This window comes from Spodoptera frugiperda, chromosome 20 (assembly GCF_023101765.2).
Source record: "Spodoptera frugiperda isolate SF20-4 chromosome 20, AGI-APGP_CSIRO_Sfru_2.0, whole genome shotgun sequence".
Lineage (NCBI taxonomy): Eukaryota > Metazoa > Arthropoda > Insecta > Lepidoptera > Noctuidae > Spodoptera > Spodoptera frugiperda.
In genome coordinates this window covers 6,553,042-6,577,044 of record NC_064231.1, presented here as the reverse complement: position 1 = coordinate 6,577,044, position 24,003 = coordinate 6,553,042, and the positions used below count along the sequence as shown (strand labels likewise).

The 24,003-nt window shown below is 38.7% G+C and overlaps 3 protein-coding genes across 3 annotated transcripts in view; 2 read left to right on the top strand and 1 right to left on the bottom strand.

Moving 5' to 3' along the window:
- The first annotated feature begins 304 nt into the window (after window positions 1-304).
- LOC126911926 (uncharacterized) lies at window positions 305-1,771 on the top strand. Its single transcript, XM_050701183.1, has one exon. The coding sequence runs from the start codon at window positions 782-784 to the stop codon at window positions 1,628-1,630; it is 849 nt and encodes a 282-aa protein (XP_050557140.1). The 5' UTR covers window positions 305-781; the 3' UTR covers window positions 1,631-1,771.
- Window positions 1,772-6,606: 4,835 nt separating this feature from the next.
- LOC118282443 (piercer of microtubule wall 1 protein) lies at window positions 6,607-12,704 on the top strand. Its single transcript, XM_035603521.2, has 3 exons — window positions 6,607-6,958; window positions 10,383-10,469; window positions 12,249-12,704. The coding sequence occupies exons 1-3, from the start codon at window positions 6,754-6,756 to the stop codon at window positions 12,371-12,373; spliced, it is 417 nt and encodes a 138-aa protein (XP_035459414.2). The 5' UTR covers window positions 6,607-6,753; the 3' UTR covers window positions 12,374-12,704.
- A 1,333-nt stretch (window positions 12,705-14,037) lies between these two features.
- LOC118261729 (synapsin) overlaps window positions 14,038-24,003 on the bottom strand; it is a 63,793-nt gene continuing 53,827 nt past the window's right edge. The window contains exons 9-14 of the mRNA XM_050701516.1: window positions 18,809-18,901; window positions 18,500-18,612; window positions 18,183-18,279; window positions 17,337-17,504; window positions 16,805-17,039; window positions 14,038-16,620 (exon numbers count right to left, since the gene is read on the bottom strand). Of these exons, the coding sequence (XP_050557473.1) occupies window positions 16,409-16,620; window positions 16,805-17,039; window positions 17,337-17,504; window positions 18,183-18,279; window positions 18,500-18,612; window positions 18,809-18,901 (918 nt within the window). The 3' untranslated portion in view covers window positions 14,038-16,408. The remainder of the gene's footprint in view (window positions 16,621-16,804; window positions 17,040-17,336; window positions 17,505-18,182; window positions 18,280-18,499; window positions 18,613-18,808; window positions 18,902-24,003) is intronic.

The window sequence follows — 24,003 nt, the reverse complement described above, 5'->3', positions numbered from 1 at the left end:
ATATACCTTAATACCAAACCTTATATACTTACCTTACCAATTACCATTCATATACTTACCTCAGTTACCAACCATATACCTTAACCAGTTACCACATACCTCAAGCAATACCAATTACCAAGCGACGTTTGACTCTCTGTTAGCAAGAAACGGGGAAAAGCATTGTCTTGAAAAAGACAGTTTTACGAAACATCGCAGCGGCACTAGCATTGTTATCACAACACCGTGCCGTGCGTGGTCGCTTCGAAGGAGGCGGCGCGCACGCAAGCATGAAGCGCCAGCGGAGCCCGGCGACGGAGGCGGTGCGCATGCAAGCACGAAGCGGCAGCGGAGCCCGAGGACGGAGGCGGCGCACCTGCACCCGACGCGCGACGTGTGTTCTTCATCTTCGATCTTCACTCGACGACGGCGCGCGGCAAAAGGGCGCGGGACGCGGTCGACACAATATTTATAGGCACGCCAGCGAGAGTGCCGTGTGCAAAAGGCGCGCTGCGCGCCCCGCGCGTCTCGCGATCCCCGGCGCGTCGCCATTGGTCAAAATATACATATTGTTGTACATATGTAAATATTAGTATAAAAAGCGTTGTTCTGGAATAAATCGAACATTCTTGACTCATCTCTCGCCGGAGTTTTATTAACAACTATCTAAGAAGAAACCCTAACTATTAGGACACTAGGCTCTCCTACCTAGCTCCTAAAGTGGTGACCCCGACGTGATACTGCCGGTCGACGGATCTTCAAGAATCGCCTCCTAATAAAATCAAGAATCAAGCTCGTCGTAATGTCCAACGAGAAAGCGCCGGAACTCTCGAGCGTGTCGACGTCGCTGCGCATCCCACCCATATGGCGCGACAGGATACGGCTGTGGTTCGCCCAGTTTGAAGCCATCATGTCGCCACAGAAGAAGGGTGACCAAGCTATGTTCGAGCTTGTCGTCGGCCATCTGGAACGACAAGACCTCGACGAAATCTCCGATATAATTCTTCACCCGCCCGACAGAGACCGCTACGAAGCCCTGAAGAATAGGTTACTCCAGGTCTACGAGGAATCAGAGCAACGTCAAGTACAGAGGCTGCTCTCGGAGATGGAATTAGGCGACTTAAAACCTTCACAGTTACTTCGCCGCATGAAGAACCTCGCAGCTGAAAACATCTCAGACGCTGCGCTTCGTATCATGTGGACCAACCACCTCCCCCAGTCCGTGCGCGCAGTCCTCGCTGTCAGCGATAACATCGCGAAACATTCCGACATCCACGAACTAGCGATGATGGCGGACAAAATTCTAGAACAAACACAACCTCACGGCACGGTCGCTGCAGTCACCGAGAACCCCACATTCCCCCGCACACCTGCATGTCTTGAAGACAAAATCGACATGCTAACGAGGGAAATCGCAGAACTCAAGGCAGCCCAATCAAACCATCGCTGCAACCAGAGATCGCCGAGGCGGTCTCAGAACAGATCGCGATCGTCAAGCCGACATCGCCCCCACCCCCGACAGCGTAGTAACACTCCACGCCGCACGGAACAATCACATGGAGTGTGTTACTACCATCGTAGGTTCGGGAAAGAGGCGCAGCGATGCACGCGCCCATGTAATTTCCAAGAAAACGCCCGTCCGGAAAACTAAAAGCTGCGTTGGATGCGGCGGGAACCGGCGCAACTACTACGTCATACCGCCTATTTATAACAGACAGAAACTCACGTCTGTCATTTTTAATTGATACCGGAGCTAACGTCTCTGTCATCCCCAAAAGAAAAGGCGTGAAGATATCTCCAACTGACTTTTGTTTATACGCCGCGAACAACACAGTCATCCCTACCTACGGCGAAAAGACACTTCAGTTGGACCTAAACCTACGGAGACCTTACAGCTGGAAATTCATCGTCGCAGAAGTCAGCAAGCCAATCATCGGCGCCGACTTCCTACGCCACCATCAACTACTCGTCGACATAGCCGGTCGATGTCTTGTCGACAAGGTCACTAACCTCTCCGTCAAAGCGCCGATCTCATATTCCGCCGAGCCTACTGTAAGAAGCATAGACGTCGAGGAACCGTATCACGAAATACTCAGTAAATACCCCGACATCCTTAGACCGTCGTGCATGAAGGATATCCCAAAGCACCGTGTGGAACATCACATCGAAACCACCGGCCCACCCGTACATTGTAAAACCCGGCCACTACCCCCACACCGATACCTGGCCGTGAAACGGGAATTCGAAATAATGATGCAGCAGGGATTATGCCGTCCAAGCAAAAGTCCCTGGTCCAGCCCACTACACGTCGTCCCGAAGAAGAACGGCGACATACGAGTATGCGGCGATTACCGAAGACTCAACGACGTAACTAAACCCGACCGCTACCCAGTACCTCGCCTCAAAGATTTCACGTACCTACTACACGGCAAGAAAATATTCACCACTCTCGATCTTAATCGTGCGTACCAACAACTACCCGTGTACGAACCGGACATCGAGAAAACAGCCATTACAACTCCGTTTGGCTTGTTCGAATTTCCCCGAATGTGTCCAGGCCTAAAAAACGCGGGACAAACATTCCAGCGGTTCATACATCAAGTACTCAACGGATTAGACTACGCATTCCCGTTTATCGATGACGTCATCATCGCGTCCGAGAACAACGCACGACACATCGAAGATCTACATGAGGTACTACGGCGATTTAACGACTACGGTATTACCGTAAACCCGTCAAAATGCGTCTTCGGTAAAGAAAAAGTAAAGTTCCTGGGATACCAAGTGTCGAGCGAAGGAATCGAACCGCCACTCGAAAAGGTCAACGCCATCACTAGCTACCCCAAGCCCGAAACAATCGCCGATCTACGTCGATTCCTCGGCATGGTAAACTTTTACCGCGATAGCGTACCTAACGCGGCCCGCATACAAGCGCCGCTGAACGCGTTCCTACATAATTCCAAGAAACGCGACAAGACAAAAATCGAGTGGAATAACGAAGCACTTCAAGCATTCGAGTTGTGTAAAGCTAGCATACAAAACGCGGCCTTACTCGCTCACCCATCACCGTCACCCACTCAACCAATATCGCTAATGTGTGACGCATCAAACACCTGCGCGGGAGCTGTCCTACAACAACTTGTAAACAACAAATGGGTACCTCTCGGCTACTTCTCGAAGAAATTCTCAGAAACACAACAACGTTATAGTACGTTCGACCGAGAATTATTATCGATCTACATGGCAATCAAACATTTTAGAAAAATGTTCGAAGGAAGAGAACTCATTGTTTACACCGATCACAAGTAGGGTTGCCAACTTTTTTACAAGAAATAAAGTATATTTAGGTCTGAGAAGGAAAGTAAACAGTATTTTAGAAAAATTAACAGTATTTTTTTTTTTTTTTAAATATGTGTGAGCGTCTAACATTTAACACTGTGTAGTGTTAAGCATTTTGAAAACAGTATTTTGTATACTTTATTATTGTTCAACAGTAAAAAGTATAATTTAGTGAAAAACAGTATAATACTGTTTTTAACAGTATAGTTGGGAACCCTAATCACAAGCCGCTTACCTACGCTATACGCAAGCCACGGTCGGACAACGACACGCAACGACGCACGCGTCAGCTGTTGTTCATAAGCGAGTTCACGACCGACCTACGTCACGTGAGCGGCGCGAGCAACGTGGTCGCCGACGCACTGTCTCGCGTCGAAACGATCGACTTGCCATCGCCGATAGACTACGATCTACTGTCTCAAGCGCAAGAAAAGGACAGCAATATTCTCAACTTATCAAAACCAACAAATATTCAACTGAAGAAAATCGCTATACCTACTTCAAACAAACTTATTTACTGCGAAGTATCGACGCCTCATATTCGTCCATACCTACCAGTTGACTTTCGTCGCATCGCATTCAACGCCGTGCACAATACAAGTCATCCTGGTATCCGTACTACACGCAAACTAATGCAACAACGATACTTCTGGCCGTCTATGAACATCGACATTGGTGAATGGGCAAAGTCGTGTGTCGACTGTCAACAATCAAAGATACATCGACATACGCACAGCGACGTCACACCATTCCCGCCCAGCGAGCGATTCGAACACGTACACATCGACATCGTCGGACCTTTGCCTACTTCTTCGAGCGGCCATCGATACCTACTTACGATGATCGATCGCTGCACACGCTGGGCAGAAGCCGTTCCCCTGCGTGAGATATCAGCCGAAGTCGTCGCAAGGAAACTGTACGAGACCTGGATTGTACGCTTTGGTTGTCCTATCAAAGTCACTACCGACCAAGGACGACAGTTCGAGAGCGGTCTGTTTAAAAATCTCGCTCAGCTACTGGGAGTGGAACGAACCCGGACTACTGCCTACCACCCGCAGAGTAACGGGATCGTGGAACGCTGGCATCGTACGCTCAAAGCTGCGCTCATGACTCGACTCGCTGACAACAATAAGTGGCTAGTCGAGTTACCTACTGTGCTACTGGGACTACGAGCCGCCACGCGCACTGACACTAACACTAGTGCCGCGCAGCTCACCTACGGACAAGCTCTAAGGCTACCCGGCGATTTCATCTCACCGTCGCCTAACACGAAGATGGATAACGACTATGTGACAGACCTACATCGAGTTATCACAAGTCTAACGCCCACTTATCAGTCGCACGCTAATCGGCAGAACATCTTCGTGCATCAAGATCTACAAACTTGCAGCCACGTATTTGTACGTGAAGACGCAGTACGTAAACCACTGCAACGTCCGTACAAAGGTCCATACCTAGTCACGAGAAGAACTGAGAAGTACTTCACACTCAGTACACCTAAAGGTACTACTAACGTGTCAATCGAGCGTCTGAAGCCAGCCTACATCACGAACTACGATCACTCAGACCACTGTGCGACACCCCCAGTTGCTACTCAAGATCAACCCTGTCTACCTACCAGCGACGTAAGAAGAACGCGGACAGGCAGAGTCGTCAAGACCCCAGTACGCTTCGCTCGGGGGGGAGTACTGTAGCCGCACCGCACGGCTACATACCTACTTCATACCCATTACCTTACAAACCTTATATACCTTAATACCAAACCTCATATACCTTAATACCAAACCTTACATACCTTAATACCAAACCTTATATACTTACCTTACCAATTACCAATCATATACTTACCTCAGTTACCAACCACATACCTTAACCAGTTACCACATACCTCAAGCAATACCAATTACCAAGCGACGTTTGACTCTCTGTTAGCAAGAAACGGGGAAAAGCATTGTCTTGAAAAAGACAGTTTTACAAAACATCGCAGCGGCACTAGCACTGTTATCACAACACCGTGCCGTGCGTGGTCGCTTCGAAGGAAGCGGCGCGCACGCAAGCATGAAGCGCCAGCGGAGCCCGGCGACGGAGGCGGCGCGCATGCAAGCACGAAGCGGCAGCGGAGCCCGAGGACGGAGGCGGCGCACCTGCACCCGACGCGCGACGTGTGTTCTTCATCTTCGATCTTCACTCGACGACGGCGCGCGGCAAAAGGGCGCGGGACGCGGTCGACACAATATTTATAGGCACGCCAGCGAGAGTGCCGTGTGCAAAAGGCGCGCTGCGCGCCCCGCGCGTCTCGCGATCCCCGGCGCGTCGCCATTGGTCAAAATATACATATTGTTGTACATATGTAAATATTAGTATAAAAAGCGTTGTTCTGGAATAAATCGAACATTCTTGACTCATCTCTCGCCGGAGTTTTATTAACAACTATCTAAGAAGAAACCCTAACTATTAGGACACTAGGCTCTCCTACCTAGCTCCTAAAATTTCAATAAAGCAAATAGTCAGGTAAAGAAACAATTACTTCTTTAATGTGGTTTTGCATCTCTCTCTACTCTCTAAACTCTAAGGAAAACTTACGAAGTTAATCCTTTTTATTATAAAAGCTCTTTGCTATCAGTGAAATGCAGTTTACTGCTAAAAAAAAATAATAAACTATTCCTTCTTGTATACGATGATCTTTATATTTTAAGTATGGAGTACTGATAAGGCTACTTGTTTTTTGAAGCCCAACTTAATTATTGCACGGCGATCCTTGAATTTTAATATTACCATAAGCATTGTGCAATCATCATAACCACGCAAAATACTTCTTTTACTACTAACTAACTAGTATTATTTTAAAATTAACCCAAATATTAGCTTAAGGGTGCTTTTCCACCAGAAATGTGCTATGTGGCTATGCTACGAAGATGTAATAGCTAAGCTGTGAAATTATGTGATTGTTTCCACTAAGTATGTGACAGATACTAAAAAGCTGTGCGAATAATATGTGGTGTGAAGATGCGCGGCCGCAAAGTAGCTGTGCGAGGAAGATGCGCAGCTCGAGTATGCGATGTAACGATAGCAGAGAAGCCATCCATAGCACGCATCTTATAAACTAGTGCTAAACTATGTGTACCAATGAATAAGTTTGGTGGAAGCAAAACGTATCCATAGCAACATAGCATAGCATATCTCTGGTAGAAAAACACCCTAAACCATTGGTAAATATTTTAATGGCAAAAACATTTTTCTCAATTCTCAATATTCGATACTTTTCGAATAACAATGTAATAACGTTGCCAGGGTAAACAAATCAGTCAAGTTGTCACGACAACGCCATTGTTTGTGGATCAATCGTCCGATTCTTGCGAAATTAAATACGATACTTGCTTTGAGATTGAGTGATATTGAGACGAGTTCTTTACACTTGGAAAGTTTGAGGGGAAAATGGCTGAAGGACAGCAGGGAGGCCAGCCAGACCAGCCGCAAGATCCAAGCCTTCCTGTTCCTGCTCAACCAGGCTCTCAGCCCGGATTCTGTTCTGCAACGTGCACTGACAAACAATCCGCCAAGGAAGAAATCGCTAAGCGAAATGTAAAGACTTCTGACCTGTTTACCACCTGCAATCTCCCAAAAAGATTTGAACATCCTCGTAAGTTTATCAGCCTATGTAATTTATTATTATAATTATCCAGGTCCAGATTATTATATGTATGTAGCTTACATTTGTACGTCGAAATTTGTTTGTAGGAATTGTAGGCCCACCATCCTTTGAGATTATAGCCTATTTAAAAATTTCTATTATTTTCTTTAATTGGTTCTTCTAATATTTACGATCCTAAATAATCAACTGGGATAACATATTAAAGGTAGCTAAGATGAGTGGGAAATTTTGATTTGACCAATTATGCGATTTTCCAGTTGATTGCTGCTCGTTATGAATGCTTATCCATCTGAGTCTAGATGGTAGCCGTTAATTGGGAATTCGGAGATGACTTCTATATTGACTTTCATAGTTTATTTTCCATCTGTGAACATATTAAACTTCTATTTTCAATATTTTTTTCCTAGAACTTGTCAAAATATGACCTATCGAAAAATAATTTGGACGGCGGCGCGGTGAAGCGTCCTATTTCTTTGAATTACTTATAATTAAATTCATCAAAAAGTTTTCGAAAACAGGGTTTATCAAATAAAATTTCATTCAGCACTCGATCCAAGTTTACCAAGTAATTTCAGTTTCGTGGCCACTGATAGGTATAAATATAAATAATAAGGGAAAAACTTTTCATCTAAATATTCAAATGAGCATGATGAAAATAGAAAAATGTCAAGTTTATTTAAGACTCGTGTAAATGTTGGTCTTGTGAATTTCTGAAAGAATTATAATTATTTATTATATTATCATCCAATAGAAAAGCATAAACCTATTTTAAAGACATCTTTCATGTCGCTTTATCAACTACCAGTAACATAAAGTTTGGTAGATAGAGATCCAAAACATAAACAAAATAACTAAATATTTAATTTTTTCTACAAAACAATCCCATGCAACAAAATATAAAAATTCACAACATTGAGACTAAACTTAATGATAAGCCATGTTTATTGAACTTATGTAACTACGACGTCTTTTTTTGAACGAGCAAATTGTTCGTCAGAAAAATCTTTAGTCAGTTGGCCTCTAACTAACCTTGGGTCCGGATTTCTGGACTAGGCCAGGGACAAACGCGCACTTAGTGTACAATAACAACATAAATGCTTGTCGTACCAAGTGAGGGGCCGGACGGAATATGGTATATGGTTCATATAACCAAGTTATGTATGAGAGAACTAACTATGCCCATAACGCCATCCGGTCGTATGGACTAAATAGACTTAGCGAAGTTTGAGAAAATTACAATGTAGATGTATATTTTTGTAATAACAATCGTGAGACATAGTAAATTAACTAAAAATTACGGTTTACTCACGTAAATTAATGAAGAAAAGCTCTACTAGTTTCGAATCACAGAGGGACTCTTCATTATGAGCAGCGTGCGCAGACGCGGCGACTTAGAGCCTGATTTTATTTCGATTTTATTTATTATTGATGTAACACCGTGAAATAGAACTTTAATATTAATTAGCTTCATCGGGGAAACTAAATTTTTCTACCTGATTGCAACTCTAACTAACTTGTTTAACTGGAATTTTGAATTTACATAATTCTAAGAACATAATCAAACGTATAAGTATAATTAGGTCCTTAGTGTTTTGAGTCTTTTCAGGTAAATGACATAGGTGCAGAGTTATTTAAGTATATTATTGAACAGTAATATATTAATATTGTGAACAATTGCACAATCATCGTGATATTTGCCATTCGCTACTACAGAAGAACAATTGTTTTCACAAGGACGGTCCCGACAGTGAGGCGCCGGCGTATGATACGTGATGATGCGGACGTTTTGTCGTCACTCTGTCGCAAGCGTTACGCACTACTCATTCAAACGCAGACCCTACATTTACATACAAATATATTTTATGTATATTTTGTTGAACAACTTCTTATTTAAAACAATTATCGGTAATTGGTGAAGTGGTAACACTAAACATAAGGACTAGGGACTAGACCGTTGGCAAAAGTAGAATCGTTGAGTTTGTAAACTGCAAAAATAATATTTATTGGATATAAAAGTTAAAAAAATAAGGTTCGCGTTAGGAACAATCTATACTAATATTATAAAGCTGAAGAGTTTGTTTGTTTGTTTGTTTGTTTAAACGCGTTAATCTCCGGAACTACTGGTCCGATTTGAAATTATTTTTGTGTTGGAGTGCATTTATCGAGGAAGGCTATAGGCTATAAAACATCACGCTATGACCAATAGAAACCAAGCAGAGCGGGTGACACCGCGCGGAAGTAGCTAGTAAATTATAATAGGTACTCGTATATACGAATTTTGTACAGTTCTGTTTCTGCTATTGGCGGATAAACAACCTTTTTTGTTTCTATTGCATCACTCGCGTTTTGTTTAGGGAAAATCTAGGTATTCTATGCACTAATCTAGGTCATGATTTATCTGTAACTACATCGAATTTGTAAATACGGTACTATATGAATGTAAAAGTAAATGTTTACTTATACGTAAAAGTACTTCTTGATCCGGAGCTGCGGACTACCTAGCGGGTTTACAGGGGCTCCGGCTTAAAAAGCAGGAGTAGCAATGGGATTGTTTTTAGTCAGCAAGAGTCTAACACTCCCCCGCACCTCGCCTAAGGCGAGAGAAGTACCACTCATAATACCTTAAGATTTCGCAATAAAATTATTTTAAGTATCTTGTTATTTGCGATGAAAAAAGACTTAGTAATAGTGTCATTGATCCTTTAGGCGAAACTCGTTAAAAACAATGCGGGTACCTTCCTAATCAATAATGAATAAACGAATGTAGCTTCAGCAGTACTTCTTATCCGGGATTACAGCCGTGGAATAATTTATTAACATTCTCTACTTTCAACTCTCATTTTGCTACAATGAAAATATATATCTTCACATCTATCCGGAGATTGTAAACCCTAGCACGTGCTAACTTACATAATAGAAGCGAAATGCTTCTTGAATCCCGTATTTTATACATGAGTGAACACTTTCAATAGTTCCTTCGTTTTCAAGACTTTGTTCTGATATTGTATGCTGCATTTTGTATTTTACAGAAATACTTATATGAAAGTCTTACCGAATGATTTAGAAATGATTTGTGTTGCATAATTAGGGGCACCATTAACCTCTCGTTATTTGGAAAACTGCCTAGGAAAGAAAAAAAATATTGATCTAACGATGCAACGTCACGGTTTTTTATCTCCGAAAGGGTAGGCAGTGGTAACCAAAGGATTTTTGGGATAGCTATCAAATAATATTAATGAATAAGAACATGCTAGTCCTAACAATCAGGTTATAAAAAATAAATCCAGGTACTTACATAGTTACACATGTACCCATCAGGAGAAACAGCGCGGGTTTAGTTAGTACTTATTCTTTTATCGGTAGTTATTTTCTGTGATAATTTACTTAATTATTGTTCGGTTATTTGTTACAGATTGGTTTAACGGCTATGGGTGTCAAGTGAGTAAGCAACATCCATTTTATAGAACCAGTTCCAATGAATACGGATGGTATCCCCCAGGTAAACAAACTTGTAGCTTAAGCTTATTTGATTATCTTTAAAAAAATTAAAGAAATATCAGAAACACCATTTTGTTAATCGGTTCAATTTCATTAAAAAGTATATACATAATAAAATTTAACCACTGAGTATTTATGAATAGATTAAATGTATTTCGTGTGTTACTTTGATTGGAATCAAGATAAACGTTAAAATATTTGAAAAATATGTATCTAGTTGATAAAAATATGTAGGTACGAAGTTTCTTGCTCGTTCTTCTTCATTCGAAGCTACACTTTGGAACGAGCACCTAGCTTCACTGACAGACAGACTGGCGGATAATTCAATTTGACGTTTCAAAAGTGCCTAATTTGGGATTAATTGAAATAAATGCTTTGACTTTCTATAAGTTTCTACGTAATAAATTGAACTGATGTCCGACGAAGGTATAAAAGGTTAGTCTATTCGTTACGTTGATAGATTGGGGAAAATAATGCATTATGTACGTCCTTCTTACCTCCGAAGTGTTATAATTTTAACCTATTTCTTTTTCGATCTGTGGCGCCATAGAGCTCCAGCCTGAATGACTTAACGGATTTGAGTGCTGCTCATTTTAATCCAAAGCTTTATACATCATAGTGACTCTTAGCTATGTTTTATGAAAATAAGAGCTACAAGTACTTTAAGCTACAACTATTCCGAGGTAGCATTTTTTTTAATACATGTATTTACAGCGATCATAGGTGGTAAACAAATGGAATATTTGGATATTTTTTAAAGGATTTTATCTTTCTCTTTTTATCTTGTTTTTCTTTTTTTCTATTTTTTTTAGGTTGGCATTCAGTTACCTCTGACTATTTCCCTCTAAGGCAATCATTCTCTGAGGGATTGCAAAGATCTGGAATGTTTCGGAATTATTCTTTGAACACGGCGGCCGATCGCTCAAATGTTTAAAAATTGGTGACAATGTACCTGATCAAATTATTAGGCTTTTAACACTTTTGCATGCATTGTATGCACATCTTGAGAAATATTAGCATTTATATCTAATTCGATTTTTTTTAAAGTTAAACCTATTTATAGTATTACTGTTAGGCAAGCTTGCATTCGTTTAAGTTTCTTTAATTATTTTTTTTTGTTTCATAGGATTAAGTAAAATGTTTAGCAGAATATAATTTCGTCAATGGATCTGTTTTGTTCTATTGTAGATTCCACAGTTGTTGTTCCTGGTTTTGTGTGGTTGTGTTTATGTTTTTGGTTAAATTCGCTATGATGATCGCTGATTACCATCACCGCCTCTTGCATGCCGAACACTGGTAGGAGGATAGGGCTTGACGATTTTCAGCCTACAAGAAATAGCCACGAGTTGTTGTAGTTTGTTTCACATAGCGTATTTTTGAAGAGTATATAATATATACTCTATTATTATATTAATATGTAGATTGTGCATGATCTATACATATAATAATATATACTATATATTATGCACAATCTACCTAAAATAATATTTACTTAACCCATTGTATGTCGGAACGCAAATCTACGCAAGACACAATGTGTATTCTGCTATATGTCATATACCGACAAACAATTTTTTTCTTAATTTATTGTGTTATCCGCTACTGTATGATATGGGATAAACTTTGATTATGCATACAATATTTGGCACCTGTGATTGGTATGGACTAGGGTATAAATACGCGGACTACCCAGTCGTATCTATCGCGTATTTATACCCTAGTTAAAAATTGTAGCTGTATAATGTGAAAATTCTTATGTAATATTTTTATTTTCTTACAGGATACTATTCAGTGCCATCTGTGTTCTTCCCCGCGGGACAGACGTTCACGAACAGACTGTCGGCAGCGGGAATGTATCGAAACTACAGCTTGAACACCGGCATGGACCAAATTGGCTACCCGTAGAAATACTGTCAATATCATTAACTAATTCATAAGGCTAGAAATTACCAAATTCATAGTATTTTTCCACAATGACATTGTATTCAAAACTACATCAAATACTGCCAAATGATTTTGTAACCATTTTTTGTTTATAGTCTCTGCGGATAGATGGCGTTTTTTTAAAGATTGTTAACTGAAAATCATGTGGAAGTTATCGTTTATGCATTTGGGCCTGATAGTATCAGATTTGTAACACCGAGAAAGAGGGCAGAGGTATGACGTTTATAATATGAGGCAATCTGTAGTTAGGTCACACATACATACGTGCACATACGCGTTTTCAAGTACATCATATACTGACATATTAGTAGATACTTACCGGGACGGATTAGGGTAAGAGGACCTGGATTTTAATTCCAAACTGGACCTAAGATCGAGTACCATTTTGAGAACCAGGACCATTTCGTCGGCGATCGTTAAATGTTATCCTCACATTATGTATGTTCTTTCAGGGCCAATAACCATCTCCATTAATACATGAATGGTCATTACGATGTTGTAAACATACACGCACTGTGACAGTTTGTTTTAACCTCGTTTTTGAATAGGTAACGTCCCTAATCTCTATACAAGTGACAAAGTTAATTATTGTTATTTTGTGTTCTTCATACATTATGAAACTTGCAAAATAAATATGAAGACACTTACTTAGGTATCACTTATGAGCTCGCACACACTATCATATAATTATAATGTGTATGTTAACCAAAGAGTTTCGCGCTCAACACATTTTAATATTTATTGGTTTTTGTAGATTATTTATCTTTTCGTTCCAGCCATATAGTTTTGATAGAATTTTGATGATGTTTTAAACTCTTCACTTAAAATATTTTATGGTAATTTTATCGTTAAAATGACGAGTTAAAATGTTGAAGAACTAATGTTAGCTTTGATCAAAAATCGTAATAGAAGGTAGAGCATTTTTTATTACATCTTCGAAACCTTCTCGAATATAGAAAGCTAATAGTTTAATGATTTTGTTAAAATAAATTTATCTATAGTTCGTAATTTACGTAACATAATAATGTTGTAATTATTTTATTGAAAACGTTTATGATAATCGTATTGTTTTTGCTCTATGTGGTTTCTTCTCGAATCAAAATTCCTGAGAGGTTTAAGAAACATCATATTATGTAAAGAAATATAGTAGTTGTATTTTAATTAACTAATCACGCATTTTTCACACGTAGATGTGGTTTTTATTCAGTGTTTTAGATATTATTCAAGATATTAATAATTTTTAAATTAATCCACGCTTAAATATTTAATAAATCGTTTAATTGTTATGTAATTTTCTTTTATTTTATTATAAGTGTAACCAGTTACCTGTGATTTGAGTTTCACCTACTTTTTGCTTGCTACAAGAGGACAAACGTTTATGTGTAGTTAAAAATAGTCTCTTTCAAATGGCCTTGAATTTTTTGTGATTCCTGCTCTTGTTTCTCGGGTCAGGGGCCCGATAACCTGCTAGGTACGGATATTATAAAATCATCCAATGACTTCTTCCGCCCTGGGCGAGGCGAGAGGGAGTGTCAGACTACTGACCAAAAACCACCCCGTTCCTGCTCCTGCTTCTCGAGGCTATTCGGTAACACAAGGGACAGTTGGAAATAAAATAACCAGTATCGGTATTGACTTACCAAAAGAGGTATTTATTATTATTCATATTATATAGATTAACATGCATTCAAATTCCATTAACATATTCCATCCGAACTAGGGCATGGATGTCACTTAATTAACATCAATTTATTGCAAATTTTCATAGAAATTTCCTAACATTAAGTTGTTGTAAGGGTCTTAAAAATGGTACTGCACTTCGTACCCTTTGGTTGTACTAAAATTAAGTAGATAGTTCATCCACTTTTACTGTGACATGCCATGCCCGTTATCTAGAAGATAAATCACGATAAATCGTTATTTAGGTATCCCGTGCCGTGACACAGGTCGAATGCTCCCGCAATGTGACTACTTTAACGATTATCCTCCACTTCCATATTGAGTACATAATGTATAACTTGTTAGCAACAACAACAACAGCATTTATATTAATTTGAGTGTTATATTATACTCTTAACAGTTAACAAACGTCGAAGTCTTTAACCAATATAAAAATTAAACAAATTATTCCTACAAATAAACTATTAGGTACTAAAAGAAAATTCATAACATTCACTAAATATAATTGAATTTATAATTTAATTCATACGTACGAAATAATCGTAATAATTACATAATTGCGCATTATAGACACGTAATTAGTTACACGTACCTACATCGTGGCTATCGATACTAAGGATTCGTGTCAAAATCTAACTACCGGTGCATACCTAGAGTAAATTATAGTATATTTACCTAAAGGTAACCTGAGTACTGTAGTACGACAGTACCAGGGCGCCAACAACGAAGGACAGTTCCATATAAAAAAGTTATCAATTAATAATCTCAACGAACTAAACGCAGGTACCTATTGTTTTGCTCAAACTTAACGCTTGCTCCTGACCGTTGCCTTAACGTAATGAGTAACTTACATTTGTATACGTATATAACTATTTTCGTTGTAAAATCTACGATAACAAGTGGGCTTGGTTATAATATTATCTGTTTGTTATATAAAAACGCTTAAAACTTACTAATATATAATTCATGAATGTTCTACGAAAGTGTGATTAAGTAAATGAAATATTAACTACACATTGAAATTGTCTACTTGATTCGCATTAGCTAAAGAATAGTATAACATTACTTTATAATAGTTTAAAGTTTTAAACTTTGAATAGTTATGATAGCACAATGCACAAGCCGAGATGCACACCGAGTCACTCTGATATGACGAATCATCACACTTCGTTGACACCATCATCGTCGTCCCACAAAACCATGATAGTTACATAACAATTATGTAGTCATAATGGATACAAGTCTCCACACCACATGCTAAATACAATAATTCATGAAGAAGTAGCATAAACAATATTGATTCGAGATAGCTACGTGATAAACGAAGCGTGATTCACACATACGAAGACGTACATAGGTATAACAATATATTCTTAAGACTATGAAATACAACTAGTAATAAGGTATAATATAATATATAAAATGTGGATCAATTCTTGCGTTTAACAATATTGTCTTCAATAGCATTGCTCATATCCCAATTGCCAACAATTAGATCTAACACAGGACGACAGGATAAAATCTCTTTTTTCCATCGCAACGTTTACAAAACGCGGAATTTCCAGATTTTTACTACATACGTATTTTTTTAAACGTTCAATCGAATTACTTGAAACTTTCTTTCGATTTATGGTATCGATAGCTTCCCAAAGAACCGTTACAAGTCGTCTTTAGTCGTCGTTCCATCCTAATATTGCTTTGAATTATTTGTCTTCCATAACAACTATGTAGTAAAAGAGAATAGTGTTTATAAAATGCCGATATTGTACTGGTCTCGTACGAAGGTGCAGCGAGTGTAGAAGGGAGTCGGAGACAGAGAGAAACACTACAACACGCGAGGCAACGCGCCTCGCGAATACCGAACGGGTTCGATCACAATGCAGCTCAGTTGATTCGTATTTTCATATTTATAATAAACTTATTATAAAATTCTATCGTTATCATACATTAATCTATGCTTAATATTCTGTTTCTTATAAGGATGAATTCAGCACTATTTGAAAGAAAAGCCTTTCGAATAGATGCAGTTGACTGGCATTTTCAATATAATTAAAATTGGCATAAACACATTCTTAAATTTGGGTTACACCTTCAGAATACAAGTCCATAGTTAGTTGTGGACCGGTTGAATAGATCGTATGTCATGATTATTCCTTAGCGTTACTGCTGCGGGCAACAGACGTGTAGTGAATTTTAATTCATTAGGATGCACCACTTGTTTGTATCGATTGGAATTTTCAGAGATCAGGATTTTATTCAGTAAACATTGGTTTATGTTTCCAGTACATCGTCTATTGTCCGATTTGATTGGTCACCCTACATGTCCCCAAATATTCCAGCGAATGTTTTGCGTAGATTTTTCATAGTATCTTCAGCGTCTTCCGTGAGCGCTGCACTGAGAGAGCCCTGCCGGGCAAATCCCCCGCGGGCCGGGGTGGAGCCCGCGCTCGGTGGGGCCGCGGTGGGAGCTGTGCTGCTGGTGGTGCTGGGCGCAGCCGATGCTGAAGACACGGTCGAAGCTTGGGACGCTGTGAACGGAAAATGTTACTTACTGCAATCACATCATGTCTTTACATCAAAGTTTCTCAATGGTAACAAAAACATCTGACGTTTCATAACATCTAGTGCATCTCAAATACTACGTGTGAACAAAACTAGGAATAGAAACACGGTAAATAGTAAATGATGATGTGGTATTAGTACATTTTTTACCCTGTGAGTCGCGCCGAGTGAGAGGCGGTGGTGGCGGCTGCGACGGTTCCGCGGGTATTGGTGGCAACGGGCGGTCAATGCTGGCGGCAGACGCTAGGGGCGCTGGTGGTGGCACGCTCGGGGGCCCAGGGGCCCCGACTGGTGGAGCCCGCTCTTCTGTCGGAGATCCTGCTGCAGAGCTGCCCGACACTGAGCTTCGCGACGTTGTCTTCGTTATACCGGGTCGGCATACAGCCTGGAAATCAACAACATAAAGATAAAGTAAATTGAAATAACATACTCATATAACAAATGAGCATATAGGTAATATACATACATATTAAATCTTTATAGGACTTGTGCATAGAAAATCAATGATTACTGCACTTTAATAGTGTTATCTACATAAAAACTGACTCCTTACTTTCTATTTTTAATGACTATGTCATAAAAATGTCCCTAAGAGGGGTAATTTTGAGAGACATCTTCAAAACTTATATTATAAAAATCTCATTTCTTTTCATCATAATTTCATAATAATTTAATCTCATACCTGCATACGCTGCAGCACTAATTCGGCAAGATGGCGGCGATCTTCTTCCTGCGAGTCGCCCATGAAGGAGGTGGCGGAGTCATTGAGCTCGATAATATGCTCGCGACCGTCTTTTCCTACCACCAGCTCCAAAGCGCACACTTCCAAACCGCCGAATATCTCGCTCACCTACAATAAATCATGATTATAACAAGACTGCCGTTGAAAGTAGGTCCCCAAGCTTCCTGCTTCCTGTTGTTTTGGATACTGAACGCATGCCGTTAATCTAGGATATGAGGGTCCAACCAAGGGGGAGGTATTATACTATTATCATCCACTTTTATCATTACAGTAGTCATTTACTAGATTTGTGTTGAGCCGGAATTTCTAGGCCACAAAGTAATTTGTACGTGATAACATTAAGCGGTAAATATTTGCAATAAATAATATTTTTTATCAGTTCAATACAAAAAATATCTTCGCCTATTGCCATGGATTATATTTACTGACGTCTGGATAAAATACAATAAATAGTTTGTACCTAATACTATGCTAATATTATGCGGTGTCTGATAGCTAGGGATTTATGGTAAGTAACAATCAATTAAAGTATTTCATAAATAGTAGAACATGATACGAACATTTCCGCGTGTGAATTAATGGATATTGAAAGTCGTAACTAACGTAGGCACACGATTTTTATTATGAATGTTTAATTAATTGTGTACAGGTATATGTATGAATTATGTTTGTAAGAGGAAATTAAATGGCACCTGTTCCACGTACTTATTATTTTCAGATCCAATAATCCAATTCAGCTGTCCGTCAGTAAGTTGCAATCAAAACATAGATAAGTTAGATACAAACCTCGTCGATCCACATCTTATATCTGTCGTTCATGCCGATAGCTTCGAGCATCGCTGATCCCTGATTGGTTTTCCAATTTCCCGATATAGATTTGCGCCTGGAAAATATTTATGAATTATTTATAGACGGCCGTAACACCAAATGTGATATCACACTTCACACGTAATACCATTCTTAAATCGACGCAATATCGAACATCCGTTCGCGAACATTGAGAACGCCTGCACCATTTTGTTTGTAATCAGGATTGCAGACTACTTTGATCTTTCTCGCAGGCGCCAGACTACTGCAGATATATATAGTGTAACGATACTCACATGAATGCTTTGTAGTTAGTGCCGATTTTTTGTATGTGGATGTCGTACTTCGCATCGATGTAGGGCTCCACGGTGCAGTAGGTGCCGAGCATGGCCACCACTCCGGCGATATCCTAGAAAAACAGCATTAGTAACAATAGCTTTATATTCCTACTACAATGAATCATAGTAATGTTACTCTTAAACTATGTTACTCATCCCTTAAATATTTTACCTTGTTGTTTTCTCAGTAAAGTGGGACGAAGTTCGTGAGACGCATGGTAATTCATTATAGCATTATTTAGCTGGGAGAGTGATGTGCATCGTTACCTGGAAGTCAGCCACCGTGTCCACTTTCACTTTGGCGACGCCGCTGTGCGCGTGCCCTATCTTGATCACCACCGGGAACTTGGGCGCCGTGACCTGCGACAATCACATACATCCGTTATACTCTTATACCATTATCGTGAATGTTCTTATGACGACTAAGACCTCAATGTTCTAAAATATTAAACTACAGAACATAATTTCTTTGATTCAGTAAGTATTCACGCATCAATTTAACCTAAGTACATTTTCTCATGCAGTCGTACCATTAAGGGGCACGATACAAATCTCAGAAATATCCAGACAATCAATAAGTTACGAAGTATTATTTATTTCAATTCCGTACTTGCTTGCTGATTACTTAACTACGCATATCGTTCAGGCATCGTTAATTTGATTTATGCCATGATTATCGTATGCAGTAAACTATCATTTGATTTGTTTGTAGCACAACTAATTTCATTACTGACGTTAACACAGTTTGTAGGTAAGCAACAACTATTTGGCGATTTTCCCGAATCTCGAAAACTGTTTTTGGGAAATTTCCGCGCGGAACGTTTGCTAAAACAAAGCTCTATTTATAAGGGCGTATTGTAAGCCATGAATGTAATTATAGGTTTGTTATGAGCAAATCATAGTGCAACGTGTGTTGTTAGCGTTTCATAACCTTCAGTTAATTTTATGGAACCGATAATAATCTTAATAGCTTGGAAGCACGGAATGAACATCAATGTATTGTCACCAGTTAGATCATATCGTGTCTGTTAATCCACAGCAGTTATTACAGTGAAAGCTCTTTTATAGAATAAGCCGGTCAAACAAAACGAAATAGAAAAAATATATCTGGGATCCCAAGACGGTCGTGTAGGAAAAATAATTTCCTTTTCATCGAAACACTATTATTACATTTCCTGAGGCGATGTTTATTTTATCGAAACAATATTTTGGCTTTTTCTTGCCAATATGATTTGACGGTTAGATTCAATTTAGGCATACGCGGATTTATACAACAAGCTTAGTGAAAGTCTGGATTATTTCTGATTATCTTTCAGTTATTAAAAAAGTTTGTTGAGAAATAAAATAATGAACATAGGTACAAGAGACCATAAAACACAGGCCAAAACAGTACAATCGATACAGACTAGGTACCTAAATACAAAACGATTTGTGTCCGACATAATGACAACATAACGATGCCTCCCAGGAGTGACCCGCCGATCAATTTTCGAACAAACAATTTCCAAGCGTTAGTACGAATAAGGAAATAACAGTAGGTACTCTTAGTACGAATTTGCTTTACGTTTAACGAAAACGAAACGAGAACGCTGATTGGTCGACGCAAATGAACCAACCAATCATAGTGCGGATCGCGTTCATCGTTTCGTTTTCGTTCGATTTAAAGTAAACTCATACTACATAGGTACAGAAAGCATTCATTATTTGAATGAAATGTTTCTACATTCTACATTCTGTAAATTAAAATAAGTTGACAGTGTTTCACCATACCACCAACTTGGTCTCCAATTTTAATATAAGCAATTATTTCATGTATTATTTTAGTCATTCACAACATTGGTAATTACGAGAACAAGTAATTCAATACACAAATACATTGGTTCGGCAATAGTGGTAATAACTGGAGACCGACTTCCAGCTTGTGGTTACTTACTTAACTGGAAATAGTATTTGTTACTTAGTATTGACAAACCACATACATATAGGGTTATGGAAAATTACGAATTTGACTGCATCGGAGGTACTTAAAAGGTATAAGCATGAACGAGTATGAACCTTGTTTCTATTTCAGAAAAGAAGCATCATTGCGTTCTTGAAATATTATTAATGGTCACAAACTATAATTCACCGAAATGGCAGTAGAGAAACGTTTGCTGTATGTATTTAGCATTCTTGTTGGTGGTATGAAAGTAGAACATAGGACCCAATAATTCTGCGCTTGAAGGAAGAACAATCATGATGTAATTATTTTTTATTTACATTTCACTTTTTGCTTGTGTCGACTTGATTGGTCCAATAGTTCACCACTAATTGAAAGAAAACAATGACGCGCACCACTCATTAAAAGTGGATGGCAAATATTTGTTATCGATTAGTTGATAAAGTCGTCCATTTTTCGTAGTTCTTGAAACATATATGTAAATAGATCTATTTTATTACGTCAATCATTGCTGGCGCTGTATTATATAACGTTGAGGTATTTGTAAATTATTATGTAGACGGTAATTGTTTCATGTGGTGTGTTTATCCTTATTTTAAACTGTTAAGAAAGGTCTGCATTTCGTCTCGGGATAGTATTAATGTGGTGTCAATCACAGTTAGTGCAGCGGGCGGATGGCGAGCGCGGCCGAGGCGTCGCCGTGGGCGGCTCACCATCAAGTGTTTGACTGTTCGCTGTTCCAACAACACGCACTTCCTTCTCTGTATCGATGACGCACGCGTTCTTCATAAAGAATTCTCTTATACACTACTATTTTTGGTCCGTCTCCGCCAGTATAGTGACATTCACGCATAGTTTAGGGATTTAGCATTTTGATCGTATCCGTTCGTTTTATTTGCGTACCCTTAGTCAGGGTATTGTGGCTTTCACCATATTTGGTTAAAGCAACATGCGTTGTTCCAAATGACTAATTATTAGGTATGGACTTATGAAGGGAACGTGTTTGTTTTATGAGTGTAGCTGATGAATGCTTTAGAATGGTTTACCATTCTGTCATTAGGTCTATGAGCAATTTTCCTAGTTAAAAGAGGTATTATTATCATTATTTCGTATGAACTATTGTTCTATCCGTTGTTTCACGAGTATTGCGGTAAAACGCAAATATGGCGAAGAAATCAATTGTTGTTTCAGATGAGTAATTGCTGAAGTCGTGTTTGTTTTGTGATAACGTAAATATGCGTCTATTATATTGCTCTTTGACGATCTGAGTAGAAATCTTCCACTCCAGTAGACCGTGTTATGAATCCTAGTAATTGAATTCCTTGGCGCTACCGTTGAATGACGTTCATTTAAGCGGCATCATTTTATCTGAACTATCTGTTGATCAATCTAGCTGATAGCGGCGTGGCGATTGCGGGAGCATTCAATTCAAATATCGGTGTATAGGTGCTGACTGCTGACAATAGTTCTTAATGATCATAAACACCCGAGAAATAATATCGCACGCTTCTCGAAGGTGTATTTATTGTTCGCAAAGGACAAGACAATAATAATTGTCATTTATCACTGTAATTGCCGCCTTTGAAGTTTGATATTATCTTACCGCCTTGTATGAATGCGATCATAAATCAGTACTATGTGATCGGTGCTACATCAACGAAATTGAATGGCCACCTCTGTCATCTGTACCTGTATTTCTGTAGTAAATCTGGTAATGATATCATCGGGATCAATCAGACAGCTTGGTGTGAGACAATCTAAATTGTTTTATCACTTTACTTAGTTTTGTAGGTAGGTATATCAATTGATTATAACTTTATCATTAAATGAACGTAATGTTTTCTTAATCACAATTAACAAATATTTCATTCGACACATTATCTACTTGTTAATTAATATCAATAAATTACCTAACAATAATATTATTAATGTAATGTAATAATTGTTTCTTTCTTGGGCTTTCCCAGCGAGTAAATACAATTATCGGATCATAAGGTAAATAATGTATCATTTAGCATACAGACTGGTTCATACATTACAGAAATACGCAATAATTACATGATTTTGATCTCTATTGGCTCTGTTGACCTCACTCAAGGTGAGAGATGTGTTCATCGACTGTTACGTCTGCGATCATTATCACTTCAGTGCAGCTTACATTCTCTAATGTACTGACATACTATGTAATAGGTGGTAATTAAACAAAAAATGTACGGCGCCAGACTCCTACTTTATTCGCGTGCTTTTTATAACAACCGATTGAACGAATCAGGATCTGAAAGCTTAATAACGTTTTTAGTAAGTATATTAGTAGGTTTTTGTATACCTAAACAGCTTCTATTATATGTATTTGATTACTTATCGTTTTTTGACTGGTTAAATTATTTAGGTAAACCAGTTGTAGTCAATATTGTTACCACTATTTAACTAATCAATCAATACTGACTGATGACAATTGAAAAACTAATATAAAAGTAATATAAAATCATGTTTTTAGGGAAGTGTTAAAATGATTCCTACAATGTTATATCATCATCAATAGTCTGTAAGTGGCCACTGCTGACCAAAGGCCTCTTCTCACACGGAGAAGGTTTGAACAATAATCACCACACTTGCTCACTGCGGGTTGGTGACTTCAAACTTATAATTAGAAGTTATAAGTCCAGATAGCACAAGTAATCTTAGAAAGTACATATAACTCGGAAAAAGTCACATTGGTACTTGCCGCTGGTAGGTTTCGAACCTGCACCCTCATGCATGAGAAACGGGCGTTCTAAGCTTTCTAGGCTTCCATGACACAATGTTAATGCAAACTATATGGTGTTAAAAAGCATATTCGTGCACTGCATAAAGTGAGATCATGAATGTGTTTTGATCATTGGTTTTACGATCAAGTAAGGTAAGCAGATCAATTAGAATGCAATAACGTCCTTCACCATCAATTCATATTGATGGTAAATACCTGTGGGGGTTAATGGCCACCAGGCTAGAAACCAAGTTTTATTGTACAAGTAAAACTACAATTTAAATGGAGAAATGTCACATTTACCAGGAACCAGTCAGCAAGAAACTGCTTCAATGTTGCTAAAGTCATCATCGTAATCATACATTCAGTCTATCAACTTTCAGTAATGTGTGAATGTATTAAACAACAGTATAACTTTATGACCCAAGCCTCGTTTGTGACGGCAATAGACTAGGAAGTATTGCTCAAGATATGTAATTATGTTTAAATAACATTACAGCTAATAAAACCACGCGTACTCGGCTACTAAAGTCCAAATATAATGTCCATGTTGTAAACAGTAGTGTTAAAATTGAACATAAAGTATTTGACAATTGCAATGTTTATTTAATACGTTCCGTGTGATATGTAGATATACAATAGTATGTGCCCAAACACCCATTCATAAGTCGACAAGTTTGTATTCTCAAAGGTAATGAATGGAAATCGCTCTTAGTATTAATTCAACAGGAAATTATAACAGCAATAAAGATAAATTAATAGCACATAGTTCAATTA

What these genes read in the sequence shown, in the direction of transcription:
- LOC126911926 (XM_050701183.1), top strand. Translation starts at nt 782, where the DNA reads ATGTCCAACGAGAAAGCGCCGGAACTCTCGAGCGTGTCGACGTCGCTG.
- LOC118282443 (XM_035603521.2), top strand. Translation starts at nt 6,754, where the DNA reads ATGGCTGAAGGACAGCAGGGAGGCCAGCCAGACCAGCCGCAAGATCCA. An exon ending in AAAAAGATTTGAACATCCTC is followed by an intron (nt 6,959 to 10,382) that starts GTAAGTTTATCA and finishes TATTTGTTACAG; the next exon opens with ATTGGTTTAACGGCTATGGG. An exon ending in ATACGGATGGTATCCCCCAG is followed by an intron (nt 10,470 to 12,248) that starts GTAAACAAACTT and finishes ATTTTCTTACAG; the next exon opens with GATACTATTCAGTGCCATCT.